Genomic DNA, 26667 nt, shown 5'->3' on the forward strand with positions numbered 1-26667 from the left:
CACGGAAAAAATAGCCTGGCGGTCTACATAGACCAACATTGTGAGGGGGCGGATTATGACGTGGATTAATTAATCCGCCCCCTCTATGCCCGTGTGAACTAGCCCTTAGGATATATGCACATGACCCTAGGTTTGGTCAGTATGCTCACTAACCTGTACTTTTTTATAAACATGGCCATGTCTTTCACAGGTCTGGGGGGAGGAAGAGGGTTAACCTCTATACAAAACTCAGGCCCTACCACTATCCATGTTGTTATCCAGGCTCATATACGTCTATGGAGAACACAAAAATACCATCCGTTCCGCTTTTTAATGGATCCGTACAGGACACTCGCTCATGTGCACATAGCCTTAGTATCAATAAAGTCTGTACGAAAAGAAGCCGAAATGTGCGGTCGCATAGATCCGTGATTGCCCTAAGTAACCATAGCAACACTTACCTTTTTAATCAATGATTCCTTTTTTTGCAGGCCGCAGGGGGAACCATCTCCCACCAAGTCAGCTTCTCCTACTTCAATGCTTTTAACTCTTTGCTAAATAACATGGAGCTGGTACGAAAGATATACAGCACTTTAGCCGGCACAAGAAGAGACTTGGAGGTCACCAAAGGTATTATCTCTCTCCATTATGCCTTCTCTCTTGGGTATTACTGGAGATTTCTAAGTAGTGGTGAATACATGCTGTACTTTACTATGGCCTTTTGTAGTGGATCCACTTTTTAAGTGTTGACTTTTCTCTGCCCTCTTAAGATCCTGGCTATCATAGGGTTCATTCCCATCATGTTTTTATTTTTTTTTATATATTTTTATTTTTTTAAAATTCATATGAAGAATTCGTTATCATAGACGAAGCAGCTATAATAATATATCCATCTCTGCGCCTATAGAGTAAAATATTGTAAAAATGTGTTCACCAAAAATCCTTTAGAAATCTGTTGCTTTCTAGCCAATGAATAACCGATGCGAATGGATTGTGCCTCTGTTTGTATCCATTTTTTACTAAATACAAAAATCTAAATCCTTAATGGGTAGGAAAAATAGGATATGAGTGTGCCCATAGTTTGGAAGCATAACCCTCTGTTAAAGGGGTTGTTCAAGAGCCAAGCATAACGGATACCGATGACCTACTTGCAGGCTAGGTCATCAGTATCAGATCGGTGATGGCCCGACACCTGGCCCTCCGTACAATGACCCTTAGTTCATATCTGGTAATCCGTTCGGGGGAGTCGGCATGGGGAACCCCTGAACGGAATACCAAATGCATTGCCAAGCGGTGTGCAGTGAAAGCACACGGACCCCATAGACTATAATGAGGTCCGTGTGTTTTTCCACGAGCTGACCGCACGAATCATGCAGACATGAAAGGAGATCACGATTAGAGATGAGCGAACACTAAAATGTTCGAGGTTCGAAATTCGATTCGAACAGCCGCTCACTGTTCGAGTGTTCGAATGGGTTTCGAACCCCATTATAGTCTATGGGGAACATAAACTCGTTAAGGGGGAAACCCAAATTCGTGTCTGGAGGGTCACCAAGTCTTCTATGACACCCCAGGAAATGATACCAACACCCTGGAATGACACTGGGACAGCAGGGGAAGCATGTCTGGGGGCATAAAAGTCACTTTATTTCATGGAAATCCCTGTCAGTTTGCGATTTTCGCAAGCTAACTTTTCCCCATAGAAATGCATTGGCCAGTGCTGATTGGCCAGAGTACGGAACTCGACCAATCAGCGCTGGCTCTGCTGGAGGAGGCGGAGTCTAAGATCGCTCCACACCAGTCTCCATTCAGGTCCGACCTTAGACTCCGCCTCCTCCGGCAGAGCCAGCGCTGATTGGCCGAAGGCTGGCCAATGCATTCCTATGCGAATGCAGACTTAGCAGTGCTGAGTCAGTTTTGCTCAACTACACATCTGATGCACACTCGGCACTGCTACATCAGATGTAGCAATCTGATGTAGCAGAGCCGAGGGTGCACTAGAACCCCTGTGCAAACTCAGTTCACGCTAATAGAATGCATTGGCCAGCGCTGATTGGCCAATGCATTCTATTAGCCCGATGAAGTAGAGCTGAATGTGTGTGCTAAGCACACACATTCAGCACTGCTTCATCACGCCAATACAATGCATTAGCCAGTGCTGATTGGCCAGAGTACGGAATTCGGCCAATCAGCGCTGGCTCTGCTGGAGGAGGCGGAGTCTAAGGTCGGACCTGAATGGAGACTGGTGTGGAGCGATCTTAGACTCCGCCTCCTCCAGCAGAGCCAGCGCTGATTGGCCGAATTCCGTACTCTGGCCAATCAGCACTGGCTAATGCATTGTATTGGCGTGATGAAGCAGTGCTGAATGTGTGTGCTTAGCACACACATTCAGCTCTACTTCATCGGGCTAATAGAATGCATTGGCCAATCAGCGCTGGCCAATGCATTCTATTAGCGTGAACTGAGTTTGCACAGGGGTTCTAGTGCACCCTCGGCTCTGCTACATCAGATTGCTACATCTGATGTAGCAGTGCCGAGTGTGCATCAGATGTGTAGTTGAGCAAAACTGACTCAGCACTGCTAAGTCTGCATTCGCATAGGAATGCATTGGCCAGCCTTCGGCCAATCAGCGCTGGCTCTGCCGGAGGAGGCGGAGTCTAAGGTCGGACCTGAATGGAGACTGGTGTGGAGCGATCTTAGACTCCGCCTCCTCCAGCAGAGCCAGCGCTGATTGGCCGAATTCCGTACTCTGGCCAATCAGCACTGGCTAATGCATTGTATTGGCGTGATGAAGCAGTGCTGAATGTGTGTGCTTAGCACACACATTCAGCTCTACTTCATCGGGCTAATAGAATGCATTGGCCAATCAGCGCTGGCCAATGCATTCTATTAGCGTGAACTGAGTTTGCACAGGGGTTCTAGTGCACCCTCGGCTCTGCTACATCAGATTGCTACATCTGATGTAGCAGTGCCGAGTGTGCATCAGATGTGTAGTTGAGCAAAACTGACTCAGCACTGCTAAGTCTCTGCATTCGCATAGGAATGCATTGGCCAGCCTTCGGCCAATCAGCGCTGGCTCTGCCGGAGGAGGCGGAGTCTAAGGTCGGACCTGAATGGAGACTGGTGTGGAGCGATCTTAGACTCCGCCTCCTCCAGCAGAGCCAGCGCTGATTGGTCGAGTTCCGTACTCTGGCCAATCAGCGCTGGCCAATGCATTCTATTAGCCCGATGAAGTAGAGCTGAATGTGTGTGCTTAGCACACACATTCAGCTCTACTTCATCAGGCTAATAGAATACATTGGCCAATCAGCGCTGGCCAATGCATTCTATTAGCTTGATGAAGCAGAGTGTGCACAAGGGTTCAAGCGCACCCTCGGCTCTGATGTAGCAGAGCTGAGGGTGCACAAGGGTTCAAGTGCACCCTCGGCTCTCCTACATCAGAGCCGAGGGTGCGCTTGAACCCTTGTGCAGCCTCGGCTCTGCTACATCAGAGCCGAGGGTGCGCTTGAACCCTTGTGCACACTCTGCTTCATCAAGCTAATAGAATGCATTGGCCAGCACTGATTGGCCAGAGTACGGAATTCGGCCAATCAGCGCTGGCCAATGCATCCCTATGGGAAAAAGTTTATCTCACAAAAATCACAATTACACACCCGATAGAGCCCCAAAAAGTTATTTTTAATAACATTCCCCCCTAAATAAAGGTTATCCCTAGCTATCCCTGCCTGTACAGCTATCCCTGTCTCATAGTCACAAAGTTCACATTCTCATATGACCCGGATTTGAAATCCACTATTCGTCTAAAATGGAGGTCACCTGATTTCGGCAGCCAATGACTTTTTCCAATTTTTTTCAATGCCCCCAGTGTCGTAGTTCCTGTCCCACCTCCCCTGCGCTGTTATTGGTGCAAAAAAGGCGCCAGGGAAGGTGGGAGGGGAATCGAATTTTGGCGCACTTTACCACGTGGTGTTCGATTCGAACATGGCGAACACCCTGATATCCGATCGAACATGTGTTCGATAGAACACTGTTCGCTCATCTCTAATCACGATCTACTTTTCTGTCCGCATGACTCTTGCGGACACTGCGCGGAGAGCACATGGACCCCATTATATTCTATGGGGTCTGTGTGCTTTTACTGCACACCGCTTGTCATCTGCGCTTGGTATTCCGTTCTGTTCCCATTATAGTCTGTGGGGTCCGTGTGCTTTCACTGCACACTGCTTTCCATCTGCATTTGGTATTCTGTTCGGGGGGCTCCCATGCGGATCCCCCTCCGTGAACAGATTACCGATGCAGATGTGAACAAGGCCTTAGCTGAATGCAGGGTGTGCAGGTGGAAGCAGCACTGTGCCTATTCATGTGACTGGCAGGAGAGCTGCATTTGCACCACCGCTATAGTGTAGTACTCTGTACACTGTATACTTTTTAGTGGTGGTGCTGGGAAACTGTAGCAGTGGTCCCATTCACTTGAATAGGACTATAGCTGCTTCAGGCTGTATACCTTGTATATGGATTCTAGCACCGAATCATCTGATCAGTGCAGAATCTGGATGTGGGACCCCCACCAATCTGATACTGATGACCTATCCAGTACATAGGCCTTCAGTCTTCATTATGCCTGGGTCTCAGCCAACCCCTTTTACAAATGTATAGTGTATAAATCAGTGTTAAAGAATCTGGGTTATAACATCGATAATCCAGCACAGACCTCGTCTTGATATCTTCCAAGGAGCTGAACCCCCTATTTTTTACACCAGGGGGTTCAAACTGCATGTGAACTAGCAATATTGTGTTGTTTCATATAAGTACATTACTAGAGGTAGAAGAGGGCTGTTATCATGCACATTCAAACACAAAAAGTTGCAACAGCATCTGCATGTATTGTACACATATTGTATTTGTTGCATTGTGCATATGGGTGTGTGACTAACTCCATTTTGGTCATGCATGCTACTCATATGTCCAAGACTGGTTTTAAGTAGAGCATAATATGAAATACACATCCGCTGAATTTATTTATAGGCCCAGGCACATTAGCAGTAGTGCTCCTGGTGCCAGCAGAGTTCTCATATTTTGCTATTTTTTTGTTTGTATTTCCATTCCAGTCCTGGCACCTGCCTATATAGTTCATACTGTTTGGCCGTGCTGGTCGTTTTTGGGTATTTGTTGCATAGTCATATACGTATTGGACATTGTACTGTATAAATCTGCAGTGAGCAGTGTGGTTTATGGCATGTAAACAATACTGGGTGTTGTGTTGTCTCAGGAATCCGGGTGTCCGACCTTTGCAGATCTAATGACCTATCCTAAGAATAGACTATGTATAGCAGAAACTGGATAACCCCTTTAAAAAGGTGTTCTTGTTTTTTTGCAGAGGAATTTGCAAATGCTGCAAACAAGTTTGGACAGATCACTCCATTGGAAATTGACATTCTCTATCAACTCTCAGATTTATTCAATGCCACCGGGTATGTAGTAAATCTATGTTTCCTTAAAGGGATTCTACCACTAAAACACTTTTTTTTTTTTCTAGTTAACACGTTGGAATAGCCTTTAGAAAGGCTATTCGTCTCCTACCTTTGGATGGGCTCTCCGCCGCGCCGTTCGTTCAAAGTACCGGTATGCTAATGAGTTCTCTCGCAGCGATGGGGGCGTCCCCCATCCCAGGAGCAGCGATGGGGGCATCCCATTGCAGCTCGAAAACCGACCGCAGCGCCCCCTCTATGGTCTTCTGTATCCTCCCCTTGCTTCTTCAGCGTCCTGTCGGAGGCCTGCGCAGTACGCTTTGTTCGGCGAAGATTGCCGAACGTACTGCGCATGCGCGAAATCCATAGTGCGGTCACTGCAATTTTGCGCATGCGCAGTACGTTCGGCAATCTTCGCTGAACAGAGCGTACTGCGCAGGCCTCCGACAGGACGCTGAAGAAGCAAGGGGAGGATACAGAAGACCATAGAGGCGGCGCTGCGGTCGGTTTTCGAGCTGCAATGGGGACGCCCCCATCGCTGCTCCTGCGATGGGGGACGCCCCCATCGCTGCGAGAGAACTCCTTAGCATACCGGTACAAACCGGTATTTTGAACGAACGGCGCGGCGGAGAGCCCATCCAAAGGTAGGAGACGAATAGCCTTTCTAAAGGCTATTCCGACGTTTTAACTAGAAAAAAATGTGTTTTAGTGGTAGAATCCCTTTAAGAATAAAGATTTAATGGAGTGAGAACATAGGTCGTACAGAGATCCAACAATTTAAGGTTGGGTTCACCTCTGCATTGGAGCCTCCATTGGACAGGGATAGGAGAATAATAAAATCATTTTCTCCTTTCCCAGCTGCACTTGTTCTCCTGCACACAGATTAAAGTGAAGCTATGAGTTTATGCAGCTCTGCTTTAACCAGTGATGTCTGTAAATCTAGGTGGACTGCAGACATGTTTTTTGTCTAGCCCCTGTGCCTACGGACGTTAGAGGCGTTATAGTGACTGTTCCCCCCGCAGTCTCTCTGAACATATCCTACTCAGATTAAATTGTAATATGTATATCAAAAAAGAAAAAGACATGGCCTGCACATCCCGGTCTTACCATTGATCTAGTGCTTCTCAGCAAATTCTACAATACTGAACATGAGGTTCTTAGTATACATATTGATCAAGGTGTATAAGCCCACTAGCCACTTCACAGCAACCTCCTTATAGTGGGTCCCTACTCTATTTGGTGCAGCGCTGCACAGCGACCGCCACAACCGCAACACGGCGCTCACAGGGGGAGCGACTCAGTGGTCTGGCAACACCCCTGCCACTCCTGCCAGGGGGCTTAGTCTGGTGGCAGGGGTGTTGCTGAGTCGCTTGCCCTGTGGGCACCGTGTTGCGATAGTGGTGGTCGCTGTGCAGAGCCACACCCAGTATTGTAGGGACCCACTATGAAGAGGTCGCCGTGAAGCAGCGAGTGGGCTTATACACCTTCATCAATATGTAGACTAAGAACCTCATGTTCAGTATTGTAGAATTTGCTCACAAGCACAAGATCAATGTATAAGACTGGGATGTGCTGGCCATATTTTTTTTCTCTTTTTGGACTAAATTTGAATATACTTTGCTCAGACCTTGAGCAGGGTTTGTTCAGGACTGTGGGTGGAAGGTTAAGTATTTTTCTGGAGTAGGTGTAGAAATCAGAGTACTTGGGGAAACTCACAGAAACATATACAATGTTATTATTTCACATGTAATCTGGCAATAAATCTGATATATGTACATTAACTATTTTGTGCAGGCGTCTAACCCTTACAGATATTGAAAGAATAGCACCTTTAGAGGAAGGAGCACTACCTTACAACTTGGCAGAAATACAGAGACAGGTATGTGGAGACTTACCAACCCCTTTGATATATATTTTTGTGAGTACTTGATCACATGGTGTCCTGATAGTGGGACCCCAATAATCTGTAGCGGAATGTGGCATCAAGTGTTCAATTTCCCTGCAGCACCTCTGCAGGCCAAAGGAAGCATTGCATGACATGGACTGTCAAATGTCCTCCAGAGTAAGTGACATTGTATCCGAATTGACAAACATTCTATTAGTCTACTAAAGTTTTATTAGTTTTTCCCATATGTAATGTTTAAGCACCCAGCGTCCCTTCTACTAAGTGAAGTACATATCTGCCAGGCCTGCTCAGCGCTGGAGAAGTGTTAGGAACAGATGTTCAGGAAGTCGGGTTCTAGCTTATTTTACAATTGCTCACAACCTGTCGCTCCAGGCTGGTGAATGTCACATCACTGAACTTCTCTGGCCCACCAACAGAGACAAATGACACCAGAACGTAATCTTATTCTTTCCCGCTCCTTCCTTTCCTTATATTTTACAAACAGACTTTATTGGGGAGGGCAAAAGTTATTTAGCAAATCTAGACTAGGACATCAAGCAGAGTAGAGTGTTTGCAGTAAACAGAATGCTTAACTCATCTGGATTCGGAGATCTACAGTGACATAATACCGCGTTAAATTTGATTGCTTTGGAAGAAGAAAGTAAAATTTAGTAGTCATTTTTTGTCCCAAAGTTTCTATTTTATTCACACGTCGTCTGTTTTTAAACCATGAATGTCTATGGGTCTATTCACATGTCTGTATTTTTGATGGGTCATTTTTCACGGCCATCAAAAAAAACCTGACTTGCTCTATCTTTGACCGTTTTGACATAGTCATGTGAATAGACTTGTAGATATTCATGGGCTTTAAAACATCCATGTGAATAAACCCTATTAGCGTTAGGTCTGTGAAAAACAGTGATGTTACACATATAAGGGTGCATTCACACGAAGTATACGCTGAGCTGATTCTGAACGTAAAACACGTTCAGAATCAGCTCGTACAAAGCAGATCCCATTCATTTCAATGGGAGCCGGCATACGAGCGTATCACATTGAAACCAATAGGAAAAAAGCAGTCAATTCATTTCAATGGGGAGCGCTCGTATGCCGGCTCCCATTGAAATGAATGGGATCTGCTTTGTACACGCTGATTCTGAACGTGTTTTACGTTCAGAATCAGCTCAGCGTATACTCAGTGTGAATGCACCCTAAGGCCTTGTGTTATCCATCCAGCACATTATTAGTTCTTTATCCTTTTTTCAGTATTTTATTTTTTATAATCGTTCAATGCACTATAACCTAAGGCTTGGGCTATACCTAGGTCTTGAAAATGAGAGGTGGATTCCAGGACGGAATCTGCCCACAAAACCGCAAAAAATTTTGCCATCTGAACATACCCTAAGGTACACACGGGGTTTTTTGCTGAAGTGGATTGAGCAGAAGATAGAAGTGTAAGAGCTTCTTATACATTTCCAATTCCTTCTGTAGCCATTCTTGGCTTTGGCTAAAAACACTACAGCAAAATCTGCAACTAAAAAAAGCAGCATTTCCGCAATTTGGGGTCTCAGCTTAAAAATGTTTGTTACATGTGAAAAGTGCAGCCATTGTAAACTGTGGGTTTTTTGCATCAAAAAAGTAGCAGCATCATGAATGAGATCTAAAAAATCTTCATCACATCCTATGACTACAACCCAAGGCATGCCCGGGACTGTCGAATCCGCTCCCAAATCCATGGCAGATTCCTCTGTGTGAAGCTATCCTTTGGCTTTCAACTTTTGCAACCCATGGTGTAACCTGCAGCTGTGCTACAGCATAAAGCCGGGTTCACACAGGGGTTTTTTGGACTAGATTTTTGACGTGGAGGCCGCCTCAGAATCTGGTCCAAAAACCGGCTAGCCACGACTGGATGCCGGTGCACTGCATACAGTGCACCAGCATCCAGTCGTGGTATTCTGCTCCAGATTACGTCCAAATGAATGGGCCTAGTCGGGAGGGAGGTGTCGCGCCGCAGACTCTGCGATGGAATCCGCCTCAAGAAAGGGCATGTCGCTTCTTTTTTCCACGAGCAAGAACAAACCACTTGTGGAACAAGGAACCCATTGAATTCAATGGGAGGCAATTTTTTTGACCCACATTTTGACGCAGATTCCGCGTCAAAATCCTCACCAAAAAACCTTGTGTGAACCCAGCTTACATCTTCCGTTTTTTTGCCGTAGAAACTTGCAGAGGAACATGCTGCAAAACTTCCCTGGAAGCAATTTGGCCCTGGTTCTAGGGGCAGTTTTATGAAATGTGACTAATGGTGCCGGTTATTTTAGGTGCGCCTGTTTTAGGCTATGCTTCCTTTGGAGGCAATTTACGGAAAACAACCACAGTGGCATATATGAGGCCTAAGGAATGCTTTCTAAAGCAAGGAACGTTTTACTTAGAGATTATATAAATTCAAAAAATAAATTCTATAATCTATGCATAGGTTTGAATTCAAAAACTGCATCAAAATATCATGTGTGAAAGCAGCCTAAATATTAAATGCAGGAATGTCAATTATACCTATAGTTCCATTTTTTTCCCCTCTGATTTGAAGTTTAGAAGTGTGAATGCCATTTGTTCCTCCTGGCAGTGTGGTTCACCTCGACGTGCTGTTTTGACATGTCGGGAGACTGACAGAATCACGTGGTTGTTGACTGTCTGCGGCATTCTATATATTGCTCCCCTGAACGCCATTTATGAGACACCTGTTGGGGCAGAAAAATTAGGTGTCTGAGCAAAGCCTGAGAGAGAATTCAGACTGATTAATGTCACAGCGGTGATTAATCAGCCCTAATTACTGTATTCAGGCAGCAGAATCCTAACTCATCCCCCCTGCCGCCCCCTCCCGGTACGGAGGATGGGAGAGATGTACTACAGGAAGGACATAGTAAGCTGCTTGGTAATGGTCTAGAAGAAGGTTACCTAACCAGCCGGATATGTTTTCGGTGACAGTCTCATTCATACAGACATATCTTCCTCTTTATATCCTCCTCCGTTCTTCTGTGTGGCATATAAGGCTCAGTTGCTAGTACTGGGGTCCTGTATTCAAATCTAACCAAAGACATCACCTGTACAGAGTTTCCGTGTTCACCTAATATGGTTGTCCTGACGAATACTCATTTTATTTCCCCATACTATAAAATCCTACTTTAGGCTGAGGCCCCACGTTTTTGGTTGCAGATTTTGTTGCGGTTTTTTGAGCCAAAGTCAAGAATGGCTTCAAAAGGAATGGGGAAATATACGAAGTTCTTATACTTCTCCGTTTCGTCAATCCTCTCTTGGCTTTGATTAAAAAAAAAAAAAAAGGAAGAAAAATCTGCAAGAAAAAAAGCAGTGTTTTCCGCAACGTGGGGCTTTAGCCTAAAGTCACATGTTGGGAAATGCAGCTAAAAATACAACGAACAAAAGCAACAAAATGTATAAAAAACTTCTTTTCAGTTTCTGTTTTTGCTTCCCCCTCCATATATGTCTATGGAAAATACAACATTTTGTGCAGGTAAAATAAAATCCTGCTTTTTTTTTTTTTTTTCTTTTCGTTTTTCTTAATGTATTCTTGAAAGTGCCAAGTTTTCTGCAGTGTGCGTGTGAAGTTGAATAAAACCTCATTTGCTTTACTGGGACTGCAAATCTATTACATGGATGACCTCCATGTGCCGCTGTGATTTTGTGGCCCCATTCATTGTATCCAGTGAGAACAGTCCACAAAAGGGACAGAAATAGGACCTGCCCCGCAGACTCCATAAGCTATAATGGGGTTCGTCGGGTTTCTGCTGGTTTTATACTGAATGCTGGACTTTTACACTGCATGGAGTATTTTTCTCTCTAACGATTTTAAACAAAATCTGCGTCGGACTCTCCTAAGACTGGCTGGCCTTGCACAAGAGGTTCCTCTGACCTCATAGTAAATCTGATGCACTTCTGTGGCCTAGAATTAAAATCTATGGTAGTCAGCGACTGGTGTAGATTTCAGTTATCTCTCACACTGGTTTTCTGGTGAGAGTTAAGATAAATTTGGTGGGATGAGGCATCCCCGGCCTAACCTGGTCTCTTTTTCTGAAATTGGGAAGATTGGGGGTGCAGAACAAACAACGGGGCTCATCTTTAAAGCCAATATGAAGGCTGGCTGCGATAGATAGATAGATAGATAGATAGATAGATAGATAGATAGATAGATACTAAGATAGATAGCTACTAAAGATCAATACAGTAAGATAGATACTATAGATTGATACGATTAGATAGATAGATAGATACTAAAGATCAATACAATAAGATAGATACTATAGATAGATACTATAGCTTGATACGATAAGATAGATAAACAGATAGATACTATAGATCGATACGATAGATAGATATAGCTAGATATGATATATAAGATGGATAAGATAGATAGATACTATAGATCGATACAATAAAATAGATAGATACTATAGATACGATATATAAGATGGATAGATACTATAGATTGATTAGATAGATGGATAGATAGATAGATAGATAGATGGATAGATACTATAGATAGAATTTGTGTATTTTTCTTTAAGTTTCCAGCATCCCCTTTAAATAACAAATTCGGCTCTGCTACACGTGTACCTCACGGCGGCAGGTCACTTTGATTAGATGTCAGAGTCTGACCACATGTGGCCGGCTTTATAACAAGGATGACTGCTTCGTAATCAAGAAAGATAAATTTTAGCAATTTCTTCTTCATTGATGTAAGTCACCTGCCATATTTATTTATTTCCTTACGTGACCTCCTTACAGATGCTTTCCATTATGATTTTTTGTTCGGTTTTAGAAGTACATCGGCTCCACTGATCTACACCAAAATGCAGCTAACTAAATATTGTGCCTTATCTGCTACTATTAAATTGGACAAGAGACATATCCTTCAAAGAAAATTACAGTATTTAACAGCATAGTAGTTTTAGCCAAGAAAGTGATTTCAGACAATGCGGAGTATAATCCTCTGGTTTCTGAGTGACTGGAGGAAGCTTACAAGGAAGGGAATTGTCTTTGAAAAGGATAAAGATAAACAGGTGTGCCTAAGACGGGGAATCCTCCTCGCAGATGAAGAAACCGGCATGTCTGCCTTTTCTGATCACCTCTTACGACTGCCAGGCAGCCATAACTCAGACTTCAAGAGACAGTCTTGCTTATTGTGGGATGTTTGACTACGGTTAGTCTGCATTTTTTAATCCACATTGTTTTTTAATCCATAAAAAGTACTTCAAGGAGTACTATATCCGAAATGTGAAACAAAAAATCTTACTGTACTAAGAAGGTGCAGAAGCAATGGCGGTAAATGGTGTGCCTCTTAATGGGATCCTATCATTCAGAAGCATTTTTTTTTTGTCCCTAACACGTAGGAATAGCCTTACGAAAGGCTATTCGTCTCCTACCTTTAGAAGTCTTCACCGCGCTTCCGTTCCGTAGAAATACCAGTTTTTGCCGGTATGCAAATGAGTTCTCTCGCAGCACTGGGGGCGGGCCCCAGGTCTCAAACAGCACTGGGGGTGTCCCCAATGCTGCGAGAGAACTCTCCAGCGCTGCCTCCATCTTCTTCAGGAACATCCTCTTCCTGTGTCTCCTTCCGGCGCAGGCTTTGAAACTTGTAGGCCTCGGGCAGAGCCGACTGCACATGCCCACTGGCCACAAGAAAATGGCAGCTTACTTACTGTGTAAGCGGCCATTTTTCTTGTGGCCGCGGGCATGCGCAGTAGACTCTCCCTGAGGCCCGTGTTTGAGCGCTGGGACCCACCCCCAGTGCTGCAAGAGAACTCATTTGCATACCAGCGAAAACCGGGATTTCTATGAAATGGTGGCGCGCAGAAGACCTCTAAAGGTAGGAGACGAATAGCCTTTCTTAAGGCTATTCTGACGTGTTAGGGACAAAAAATTGCTTCTGAATGATAGGATCCCTTTAAAGAGTAGTAGGTGCTTGGTGCATACTCCAAGAGGAGGTGTTTTGCTAGACTAGGAAAGAAAGGTGTCGGCCGTGGCTTATCTCTTACAAGAACATAGAATTGTCTGTGCCAGGGGCCTCATGTTGTATATATGTCCAACAAGAATCACGTATGTCCAATTCTATGTTTACCTGCTGAGAGTGTTATCTGCTATCAGTGGGGTCTGGTAGATTTTATTCTTCTCCAGTAGATTCGACAGGCAGAATAGTGCTATATAAAGTGGTATATTTTTCCTGGCAAAACAACAGAACGTAAAGGATGTCATTGTTGGGGGTATATTCACATGTTCAAGTACGGTGGTGTATTATAAGTCTCTCTTTAGTTGAATAGGGGCTGAGCTGCAATACAGCGGCAAGGACACTACATGTGTCCATAGGTGTCTCTCTCTGGTTCCATATAATATCTGAATATCAGTGGGTCTGTCTATGTTGGACCACCACGGTTCTGAAAATATAAAGGAAAGAGTTGTATTACCCTTTCCTGCTGCAAAATCTGCATGAACAAAAAGCAACAAAAACGATTTAGTTGACGCCAAGAAACTCATATACATGGGCATCGTTGTGACACATCTTTGGCACAAAGCCTACGTTTGGAGAAGAGAGGGGTACACAGTGAATGAGAGCATGCAGATGAAGTTTGTCTACAGATTCACTGCATGTAAATAATAGTGATAGAAGGAGCAGCAAGTAAAGCAAAGGGTGCATAAGGGTACAGTGAGTATTCAGCACTGCTATGGATGTATTTGCAGTTAATTTTTGGAAGCTGTATAACCCTTTTACGGCGGGATGGGGACAGCTCAGGTCATCTGACTTACTATAACTCATACTGGAATACTGGTGTAAACTATCCCAGAGATCTACACCCGTTCCCGACTGCTCTATATTTCATTTCTTGCACACATGACCTTGCAACATACGCCAGAGTTATTTTGAGGTCAAGACCTCCCAATAATTTTGTCATCTTCAAATATTAAGACTTCACCGGTCTTAGTAAATTTTTCCCTGTGTGTCTCCAGCCTTAGGTGGAAAGCGAACAGTCAGTTCCTGTAGTTGATGTGTTGGAAGCAAGAAAAATGGACAAGTGTTAGAACTTGTGTAATTGTGACAATTGTCAATTTGTGATGGCTGAAAGATTGGGTCAGAGCTTCTCTACAATGGCAGATCTTGTGTATCCGGTCTTCAGTGGTTAGTACCAATTACAAATAGTCCTTGGAAGGACAATTGGTATCATTCATGGCTTTGTACATTGTAATGCAGTTGCCCCAATCTGCCTCCCAAACTGAACAACCCCAAGTCTGACGACCGGTTTTATACTCCAGTCCACCCATCCCCTTACTTATCTTGGTCATTGTAGTTGAGCGGTCTTTCTTCTATACAGAAAGCATAAAGTGGAACTTCTTAGGCACCTGGACCTTCTGCAACCTTTGTCCCCTCCCCAATATTTATAATATCGTCTTGGCAATTTTTTAAAATTTTTTCTTTAAAAAAATTCACAATACTTTCACTTTTTAGTATGTTTTTAATCTTGATGGCAGAGTCCCAGATGACATGAATAAACCATAGATAAAGATCCTGGTGGTGACTTTTCTAGCGGGTGTTCCTGTGCGTATAGTGAGAGGTTAAACATATTACGAAAAACGTGCAACAAAGGGCTAGTGACACTGCAACTCTCCAGCTATCATCAGGCGAGCGGGTTTTAATCCCTCTCTGAAAACATAATTATACATGGCCTTTTGAACTTTTGCAATTATCTTTGTTAGTTAGCAAGTGGTACGGCGAGCTATGCCAGGGTAGAGCTGGGCTGATGGCAGCATGTCCGTATTGAGTGAACTCCCTTACAGCTGAACTCTTCAAGCTTGACTCGGCCTGATAAAACGAGTGGGGCATATGTAAAGGAGCTGTCATCGCTCAGATCACATTGATTTAAAGAGCAGCCATGTAACCCTTCGTTTCCTATACGTGATGTTTGATGTGAGTATTAATAGCCATATATAAATAGTTATTCTGAAATTCCATCCTCTACAAGCCAATGTTCCTCTTTTTTAATATGCATTCTTGTCATAGTACTTTGGAAATTTTGGACCTGCATAAAATAGTGGGTGGATTTTTTTTTGTTGTTGTTCTGTTAGCTGGCAAATGGGCAACACCTTCTTTTTGACAAAGGATACGGAATGTGGAGTGGAATTTGAGTCAGTCTTCTGCCTCGGATTTATTCCCTGTGTCTTTCTGCCATGGGTTGGCAATAGGGCAAACCCGCGTTGGTGTAGCTCTGCAGGTTCTGCGGCTGAATCAGCTGTGGAATCCATAGCAAGATTGTGTAAGGCTAAGGCCCCACGTTGCAGAAACGCTGCTTTTTTTTTTTTTTTTTTTTTTTTTTTTTTTTTTTGGTTGTTTTTTTTTTGAGCCAAAGCCAAGAATGGCTACAGAAGGAATGGGAAACCTATAGGAAGTTCTTAGGGCTAGTTCACACAGGGTTAAGGAGGCGGATTTTGACAGCGGATTTCGCCTCAAAATTCGCCTCCATACAATGGTGGTCTATGGAGATCACTAGCGTTCTTTTTTCCGCTAGCGGCATGCTGCCCTTTCTTAAGGCGGATTCCACGGCTCGCCAAGCCGCGGATTCTGCCTGGCGGCAGCAACCTCTGGGGTCGGCCCATTCATATGAGCCAACTCCGGAGGGGGAAGCCGCAACCGCAACGGTCGTGGCAGGCGGGTTTTGACCCGAGAGTGACGTGGCTCCCCGCATCACTCTCAGTGCCAAAAACCGCCCCCCGTGTGAACAAGCCCTTATACTTTTACCTTTTGCTTAATCCACTCCTGGCTTTGGCTCAAAAAACCACAACAACATCTACAAAAAAAAGTTGTTTCTGCAATGTGGGGCCTCAGCTTAAGGGTCCATTTGCACAGTTGAGTTTGGCAAGGATTTTGGCACTGAATCTGTGTCAGAATCCACGTGGAAAAAACGCCTCCCCATAGAGTTCTATGAGTTCCGCTAGCTTTTTTTTCTGCTAGTGGAGAAAAAAGCTTCTTTCAGGCAGATTCTGCCTGCAAAAACCAATTCAGTCAATGGGAGGTGGAAAATCCACGTGGAATTGGCAAAGACCGCATGGAAAAACCACTAGTGGTTTTTTCAAGGTCCATACACTGTGCTGGAGGAAAAAAACATTTCCTAATTCCTGAAGCGAATTTTTTTTGCTCACAAAAAAATCTCTGTGTGAATGGACGCTAAGGGGGCATTCACATGGAGTAACGCCGGGCGTGTATCACAGCCGTACACGCCGGCGTTACAGCAGACTGCCGAACACTTCCCTTTCACTTCAATGGGAGCGCTCGTAACAGCGGCCTTTACAAGCGCTCCCATTGAAGTGAATGGGAAGTGTTCGGCAGTCTGCTGTAATGCCGGTGTGTACGGCTGTGATACACGCCCGGCGTTACTCCATGTGAATGCCCCCTTAGCGTCCATTGAAGTCAATGAGAGGCTTTTTTTCAGCACTGAATCTGACACAGATTCCACACTAAATTCAGCACCTTTTTCCTCCATCTGAATGTACCCTTAGACGTCACTGCATCCCTTGGAAAATACCGTAATAGGAGGCAGAATTCAACCAGAATTTGGAGCCGATTTTGAAGCGGAATCTGCCTCCAAAATCTGCATCAAATGTGTCGGTGTAAACAGCCCCTTATACATCAGGTTTTTTTATTTTATTGATTTGTAACTAGAGAAACTGTAGCAGAAACCTGTCTCAAAATCTTCATAATCTTGGCCTTTAAAGGTGTTTTGTTTTTTTCGTTTTTTTTAAACGAAAAACTGTGTAATAACTTTTTTTTGGACATTTCTGCAAGCCTGTACATGCAAAGAAGCAACAACCTGTACTAGGAATAACTGGACTGAGCTGTTTGCTCTGGATTTTTAAGCTTATGAAAAGACAGGCAATCCTTTTCAATAAAGCAATTTTAACTACTTTATTCTGATTGTAATGGAGAAAGATCTGTCATTCAGGACCTTTTATGAGTCAGTCAGGGCAGAGACTGAATACAAAGAGCGGGATCAGTCACCCGAGGACCGCTGACACTCATGCATTGCATTGACAACATACTGTATGTTTTTCAATGGACGTGATGTAATACTTCACTTTACCTGTAGGGGCGCTGTAGTGAATTCTAATACTTGCTGCTGAAATCCTCTATTGATTGGTCTCCTGTGTGATGAGTTTATTTTCAGGGGATCGTTTGGACAAAAAGGGGTTTTTCAAAGCAGATACCCACTGAATTGTTCTTAAACATTCCAGTTGTACCCTAGGACACCCATGAAACAGTGGCAGACATGATCCTAAAGTGCACATATTTGTAAAGTATAGGTTCACTTTCTCCTATGTTGTTAGTTGAAGGGTTCTTTTTATTAACCAAATTTATAACATGTGCAATGTTTTAGGTACCAAACTCACATGAACGTGAAAAACGTCCACATGATGGGTGTTATTATTTGATTATTTTTTTTTTTATGCATTGTGAGCCCCCTATAGGGATCACAATGTATTTTTTATTTTTTCCTATCAGTATGTCTTTGTAAAATAGGAGGAAATCCACGCAAACACGGGGAGAACATACAAACTCCTTGCAGATGTTGTTCCTGTCAGGATTTAAACCCAGGACTTCAGTGCTGCAAAGCTGCAGTGCTAACCACTGAGCCACCGTGTTGCCCCCTATGATGGGTGTTTTTAGATCACATTAGGGGCAATCCAGAAAGACCAAACAATCATAGCATTCTGTAGGAGTCCCTCTTTACATACGATGCCAAAACTGTAACAGAATCCATTGTTCACGTGAGTTTCTATACCACAAAATGCAGAACTTTCTGACATTTTCCCATAAATTCTTCCATATTCTCTCCTATAGCAATCCTACAGTGACATGGGTAGGCCCATCTGGCTCCAGGTTGCTGAGTCTGCTTACAGATTCACATTGGGCTCAATTGCTGGAGGTGAGTGATATGTCTGCATGCTTGGGTTAATGTAATATAATCTCTTTGGAGCGGCACAGATCTGCGAGAAGGTGCATTGCATTGTTCAATAGAGCACAAACTGGAGGCCCCTTCTTCTTTTTTTTTTTTTTTGCCATGATCACAAGGCCCCGGCAGTGCCACCTCTGGCTCCAGACAGTCTTGAGAGTAGGCCTTCCATAATAACACAGTACTTCCGGATACAGAACTCTCCGCTCACAATAATTATGTGTGGTGGCAGTCGTACAAGGAAATAAAGAGCGAAGATGAAAGAGGAGAGGAGCATGGAGAATTCCGAAAATTAAAAGGAAGGCAGAATTAAGTGAAATTCAATTAAATCTGTATTAAATATGACATTTTATGTTATTATACTGTCTGAAAAAAAATGAGCGCAAGATGGCGTTTCTTATTAAATATATTGTCTGCGTTCTATATGGAATTCCTATCTCTGTGTATGAACATTGAATTTATTTTATTATATTTCCAGCGGTGGGAGCGACAGCCGTCTACCCCATTGACCTGGTGAAGACTCGGATGCAGAACCAACGATCCTCCTTTGTGGGAGAGCTGATGTATAAAAACAGTTTTGACTGTTTTAAGAAAGTTTTGCGTTATGAGGGCTTTTTTGGACTTTATAGAGGTATGTCTTTTATCGTTGATTTACAGACAATTTTTCCTCTTTTATTTGGTGTTCATGTAGTGTCCATGCTGTCTACATCTGTATTGCTGGGAAAATTTGTGTTTCATGTCAAAATACTAAACACTAGGCAAACTGACTCCATTAGTGAGGTCTGATGGGCGTATGGTTCCAGAGTAAAGCTACTTAAAGGGGTTGTATCGTTATAGGCACTCGTCTCCTATCCACAGAATAGGGGATTAAGTGTCTGATCGCTGGGGTCACGATCACTGGGTCCTCCACTGATCAGGAGGATGGGAAACTGCAAAATCGGTGACAGATTCTGTCATGGCTTAAGGTTGAAAAATCACCTGAAAGATCCCATATTAAGTTTTGTTACACTACATTTATGATCTTTCCTGTGGGTTACACTGGATTCACACCAGCGCCCGATCCATGTTTTCAGGTTTCCATCTTCTGCTGACAGAAGACGGAAACCTGACAGACCGTGTCCGGCCGTGAGCGCCGGTGAGCGTTTTGCAGGGGTTTTTTTTGGTTTTTTTTATAACCAGACACAAAGTCCGACATGTCCGACTTTGTGTCCGGTTCAAAAAAAAAAGGTTTCGCAGCAGATAGCATAAAACGCTCACCGGCGCTCACGGCCAGCCACTTTTCAAACCCATTCAAATATTAGCCAAATTTATAACCCCCAACTATTAAGTGAATGAATCTGAAAAATGACCACAGGTTTCCGTTTCCGTGTTCAGGCCGAGTTATTTTGCGGCTGCAAAATAACGCAGCGTATACGATCCTAACTCCCATTGAAATCAATGGGAGCTTTTACGGCGCGCAAACTCTCACATGCCGTATACGTGCCAGATCACGCTGCACGTTACTCTGTGTGAACGCACCCTAAGGCTGCTGATTGGTCTCAGGAATCACTTGTGGCTTGGACTTGCGCAAAACATCAGCATGAGACCGAGAAGACCGGACTTTTCAGGGAATCCTTGGAGCACTGGGGTTTTTTTCATTGCCTCTGTCTGATTTAAAACTTAAATAGGCTGTCCATTTTTTGCCTGGACAACCCCCTTTAATGCTAATAGAGAAATGGGGACAAAAAATGTTTTTCACCGTAAGATTTCACGGAATGGAGCCAGCATCTGTTAATAAAATATATTGCAAAACTTATCAACGGCACAAATCAAAAGTTGTTAGAAAGTTTAGGTCCACTTTAAAGGGTCTCTTGGGTAACCAGTGTAAAGTATTTGTGTCCGTGTGCACTTTGTGAAGACCGGATATGTAATTGCCAAGCATTAATTACGGTTACCTGCATGGAAGCAGTTTGCAAAGTGCTACATTTGTGTATTTAGTTAGAGCGATTCTTTGCAAAGCCTGCCCTTCCGTAAGGTCAACGTTCTTCTCGAATGCATCAAACTAATTCTGAACTGTGCTATATTGTTCTCACTATATATAGAAATGATTGGAGTGTATGCCGCGTATCTCTTGAGGTGCATTTTAAAGGAAACATTCATTGTCATGCCCTGCACCATTGGCTGTTGCGGAGATGACAAAAGAGTGTAGTCTACACTAGCTGTGTTACACAGAGCAACTTTAATGGATGGCGTGGGAGTGCTTGAAAAGCTGCAGAGCTCTATGTAACCTAGCGCATTCACAGGAGAATGTATTGGGTGGAAGTGGGAACAATGAATAGAAAGTCTTATTTTGTTTTATAAGTGTTAATACTGTTGGATAATATTACTGACAATGGTAATAATTGGGCCCTGAATTTCACATCCGCAGTGTAGGCTATTTACTTGGAAGTCGTTTTTATGTTGTATTTTATTAATCTATTTTTACATTTGGGTTGCTATAATATTAAACTTATTTGACAACTTGATATTAGTTTATATAATGGAATATTGAAATGGAATCTTAATTAGCAAAAAAAATAGAAAAAAAGATGGAATATATATAAAGTGATCAGCCATAACAGTAAAACCAACAAGTGAAGTGAATAACATTAAGTACATTGTTACCAGGCCAAGGTTTGGGGTGGATTAAGCAAGTGAATTGTCCATTCTTGAAGGTGATGTAGATGGAAGTAGATACAGTGGGCATGGATAAGGATCTAAGCATCTTTGGTAAGGGTCAGATTGTGGTGACTAGGCTATCTCTAAAACGGCAGATCTTGAGTGATGTTCGCGGTATACAGTGGTTAGTACCTACCAAAACCGGTCCATGGAAGGACAACCATTGAAGTGTTGACAGGACCATGGGCGCCCTAGACTTATTGATATGTATGGGGAGGGAAGATGCCACAGAAGAGCAACAAGTCAATGCTGCAACATGTCTTTTATCCAGGAAGGTCCTACATTGTAACTTGACAGGACTTAAAGGATCTACCTGTAACATCTTGTAGTGTCCATGTATTGGGGGTCAGAACACAGTGTTCCTCTACTTCATCATATACCTTAAAGACTATATCGTAACAAACAATGATTTAATGACATATTCATACAGGGTCAGATCTGTTGCAGAAAAACCTTGTTTACTTGAATGGGGCAGTCACAGATTATCTGCAGTAAATCTGGTATGTGTATATCTTCCCCATAGCAGAACCAATCCATCCAGCCAATCCTATGTTACCCTGCAGAGTTCATGGGCGCAAGCTGCAAATGCTTCCTGCCACAAATAAGCTGTGGATAGGCCTTAGAATCTATGACCTCATTTTTTGGGGTGTTGGGGTACTTAATGGTCATGATGTAAAAGGAGAAGATACAACATTTGCAGTTATGAGCATACCATAATTTTGCCAAGGAATTGCTGTCATGTAGAGCAGGGTTTTACAACCAATAGAATCCTAGGAATCTGTAGAAAACCACAGACGGAACACACCGCAGTCCCTGGGGTATGCGCCACAGGTGAGAACCACTTACCCCCCTGCCCAGGATGGAAGCCTGCTCGTTTAATCTTTAAGTGTAATAAGTGTCTCTACCAGTAGTGATGAAGGTGCTCATTGCATTTACAGGCAACCCGGGGATTGAGCTGCATTCATTGCTCACCACTCTGTTCCACTCCTTCTCTCTGATCCAAGTACTCAGTACTGTTGTCACATCAGGCCCCGGAGCAGAAGCATGGTGCACAGTGTTGAATAATGAATGTGGCTTGCCACTCATTCTTGGACATCATGGAGTGTGGGGCACTGAATGGTCATTATACTAAATGTGGGGTCACTTAAGGGACCATTATTCTACAAGTGGGGGAAATGAAGGGGTTATTACATAACTTAACGGAGGCTCCAAACTAAGCCTTATTTTTTTTAACATTTATAAGAGACTTCTTCTTTGGGGATACTCTATTCGGAGATTTTCTCACAACTTTGAGGACCACTGCTATAGAACATGGCAACAAAAAACATTGTCGCCTGTTTGCAACCTGTTCAAAGATACTTTGCAAAATCTTAGCCAGGCTGCAGCACTGGACAAAAAATTCTAGAAGTTTTTCCCACTCCTCGCATCTCTCAGTGAGGATCAGCATTAGGGGTTCCCTTGCAGTAACAAGGTTAGGAATTAATGTATTTACATATATTATCAATAAGGGGACACCCCCCCACCTCCTTAAATTGCCCTATATTTTAGCATTAAAATTTTGGAACATAATCCTATCGGGAGAACAAAACCACCAATGATAACTGAATGAGAACACCAATTATCTTGGCAGGTTTTGTACTCGCACGAAGAAGGTTTCGGCACCTATGATGTGCGCTCTTCGTGCCCTTTGGGGACAATACTGAAGTTCTGATTTTCTGACTTCTGGTATAGAAGGAGTCTGTTGTCATCGTGGAGATGAGAAGGGGTGTGATAGCGCTTTGTGACTTGTCTCCCTCATAATATTCAGTGGGTGTTCTCCTCGAACGGTTCATAGACCATGGAGGGAGGATCGCTTTCTTTGTATTCTCTTCAACTCCCCTTGCATCTAATAACTACCTTTCTCCAGCACAGAAGTCTTTAAAATTACTGACATGGGGATGGAAATGGAGGCAGTTTCATTATCTATTGGCTGGTTTCCTCTTGGTAAATGTTAAAAGAAAAGTCTCATCCCTCTCGTGTCCTTAGTACGTCAGTGATTTGTTATTTATATGCTCCGTGAATGGAAGCCAAGAAATCAGTATTCACCGCTAGACAACATCAAGTCAATTTCACTAACTCATTGTGGATTCCTGGTCCTGGCCATGTAATGGATGTATCTATAGGTGTCTCAGCAAAAGTTCACCGCTGCAGGTCACTGAGTTGCTTGCTCAATTTTCGAGAGATTGATTGTCTGTAGTTTAGGTTGAAATGTATTTTTTTTTTTTTTCATGATATTTTACATGAAGCGTGATGATACAGAACCTACATGTTAATGTTTTTGCCCTCAACTCTACAATGGTACAGAGACACTTCAATATGATCAATGGCCCACGTCTACCAAAACTGATTTCTGCATAGATTAGTTGGAATACTTAGTGCCTCTTAATAAAGATGGTGCATTTGGGACATCTTAAGGGGAAACCAGAAAAACCTGATTTTTTTTTTTTTTTTTTTTTTAGACTGTATTAAAGGGATTGTCCGGTTTCATCAAATAAATATTATTGGTTGAAAAATGGAAAGCTTGTACAATTTTCCAATGTATACTTTCTGTATCAATTCCGCATGGTTTTCAAGATTTCTACTCGCTGTCAATCATTCTCCTTCAAGTGGATAAAAATCAGTCCATGGTCATGTGATATACGGTCCATGGTCATGTGATATATGGTCCATGGTCATGTGATATATGGTCCATGGTCATGTGATATCTGGTCCATGGTCATGTGATATACGGTCCATGGTCATGTGATATACGGTCCATGGTCATGTGATATACGGTCCATGGTCATGTGATATACGGTCCGTGGTCATGTGATATACGGTCCATGGTCATGTGATATACGGTCCGTGGTCATGTGATATACGGTCCGTGGTCATGGGATATACAGTCCATAGTCATTTGATATATGGTCCATGGATATCACATGACCATGGACCGTATATCACATGACCATGGACCGTATATCACATGACCATGGACCGTATATCACATGACCATGGACCGTATATCACATGACCATGCAACGTATATCACATGACCATGGACTGTATATCACATGACCATGGAACGTATATCACATGACCATGGACTGATTTTTATCCACTTGAAGTAAGGAGAATGATTGACAGCGAGTAGAACTCTTGAAAACCATGACGAATTGATACAGAAAGTATACATTGGAAAATTGTACAAGCTTTCCATTTTTCAACCAATAACATTTATTTGATGAAACCGGACAATCCCTTTAATATAGTCTACAAAAAAAAAAAATACACAATGACACATAAGGGTGGGTGCTGTTTGATTTCCCCCTTGCCTTCTGTGGTTGTCATGGGCAACGTGATTGAAATGGGTGCTTGGTAAGATTTCATTAGCGTAAAATTTGGGTTTCTGTCCATACAATTGGGGAGGAAAGGTTTCCAGGTATTTTTCCACTTTCCATAGAGGTTGTATTGAGTGTGGAAAGTGTGTAGTTGTTAGGCTGTGATATTGGGGTAATACTGTGACTTGGGCTTGTTAGATGCCCCCAGACATGCTTCCACTGCTGTCCCAGTTGCATTCCAGAGGTGTTGGCATCATTTGCTGAGGTGTCATAGTGGACTTGGTGACCCTCCTGAGATGGATTTGGGTTCCCCTGAAACAAACCTTTTTTTCCCCATAGACTATAATGGGATTCGATATTCGTTCGTATAGTTGAATATTGAGGAGCTATTCGAATTGAATACCGAATATTTCACTGTTCGCTCTTCTCTAGTAATGAACACACAGGTGCACAGCTCGTTATAAATCACAGCACAGTAATGTGACTTATAATGAGTTGTGCACCAAAAATTACTTTTGTGGCTCTTGAGGTGAGTCCTTCCAAATTAAGTTAGAGGCCCTTAAGCTGAGCCATACAAAAATTTATTTTCAGGCTCTTGGGGTGAGCCCTCCCAAACTTAGCTTCAGGCACTTGGGGTGAGTTGAGCCTTGTACCAGCAGAGTATTAGGCCCTTAAATTGAGTTGAGTCTTGTAACAGCAGAGTTTTAGGCCCTTTGGGTGACCCCTAAAAAATCAGATTTCAGGCCCTGGGGGGGCCTAAAACATTAATGTTTTTTTTTAAGTATTAAATTGTGGTGAAGGTGGTGGTGTTGGAGGAGGAGGACGAGTACATTGTGTGCTGGCAGCACTACACCCTGCACCCCGCTTGATGTTGTGGCACTGCTGGCTGCCCCTCTCAAGTATATAATTGGAATCGAGGTACTGTGGAATTGATCCTCATGGATCTCAGGATTTCAACGTCCACGTCCTCGCCCCTTTGTGCTGCTGACGAGGGGCACTGCTGGCAGCCCCTTTCCAGTACCTGGACTGTGGACTGGATGTCCACATTCTCGCCCCCGTCCCTTGCTGCTTCCCTGATGCATCATTGGCAGGTTCACTGTATGTGTACACTGTTCCTGCAGTATACCTCTGAAAAGCTGTTGTTTCAGAATGTTTTCCTGCCTAGAAAAAGCTAAAATCTCTTTATCACCCTCAGAACAATCTCTCCCTATCTCTCCAAACCGCAACTGAGATGAACATGGCTGACACTATTCTTATGAATCAGAGGTCACCTGATTTCGGCAGCCAATGGCTTTTTCCTATTTTTTTTCAATGCCTACGTTGTTGTCGTTCCAATTCCACCTTCCCTGCACAGTTATTGGTGCAAAAAAAGTGCCAGGGAAGGTGGGAGGGGATACTAATTTTTACTGTTTGCCGCGTGGTATTCGATTGGAATCGAATATCTCAAACAGCCTGATATTCGATCGAATAGCTATTTGATCGAACGCTGTTCGCTCATCTCTATTCATTACCATGTATCACATGACCATGGACCGCATATCACATGATCATGGACTGTTTTTTTTATCCACTGGGAGTAAACCATGAATGACAGCAAGCAGAGATCTGGAAAACTGTGAGGAATTGATACAGAAGTTATATTGGAAAATTTGTATAATTTTTCAATATTCAAACAATAATCTTCTATATTAAATTTTATTTATATAAAAGCGAGGAGGGCGCATGGTGAAAGTGCCCTGTTTTGTACAATATTCCCTGAGGCAGTCCATAGTCTTGGTACCATTTATAATAACTTGTATGGTTTCTTAGTGACATGATACGACTTAGAGATGGAAGTATCATCTGTTGAGGCAGTAAAAGTCCTTTGCCATTGGCAGCACACGCCTTCCAAGAAACGACAATCCTGACAACATCATGTGTATATTCAGATTGTCATCTTCGGTTGCAGCTTTGTTCTCACCTGTTAAAGAGAATGTAATTTTACCTTTTCCTTCTAATCCCCCACTACAGCCACTTAAGGGCTATAAATGTCCCTGCTGAACCCTATATTGTCTACTTCCACATTAATAGTAATCCGGCTTATGCGTTTCCTCCTACAACGACAAAATGTATCCTCCTATTCACGCCCTGTCCATCACTCCTTAACCTGGAGGAAGGGAGGGAGGTTTAGATCACCGGCTAGTCAGACAGTACTACTATACATAATCCATAATCTGTATTCTGGATGTTATTGTCAGACCCCCACCCTTGGCATGGTTCATTGTAATGGG

The 26667-nt window shown here is 43.2% G+C and overlaps 1 protein-coding gene across 1 annotated transcript in view; it reads left to right on the forward strand.

Annotated features, from left to right (window-relative positions):
• Positions 1-26667, forward strand: part of SLC25A12 (solute carrier family 25 member 12) — an 89717-nt gene that overhangs the window by 34717 nt on the left and 28333 nt on the right. The window contains exons 7-11 of the mRNA XM_075284178.1: positions 471-609; positions 5357-5450; positions 7242-7326; positions 18230-18314; positions 18820-18972. Coding sequence (XP_075140279.1) covers positions 471-609; positions 5357-5450; positions 7242-7326; positions 18230-18314; positions 18820-18972 — 556 coding nt within the window. The remainder of the gene's footprint in view (positions 1-470; positions 610-5356; positions 5451-7241; positions 7327-18229; positions 18315-18819; positions 18973-26667) is intronic.

The sequence above is a fragment of the Leptodactylus fuscus genome, chromosome 8 (assembly GCF_031893055.1).
Source record: "Leptodactylus fuscus isolate aLepFus1 chromosome 8, aLepFus1.hap2, whole genome shotgun sequence".
In the NCBI taxonomy this organism is placed as follows: domain Eukaryota; kingdom Metazoa; phylum Chordata; class Amphibia; order Anura; family Leptodactylidae; genus Leptodactylus; species Leptodactylus fuscus.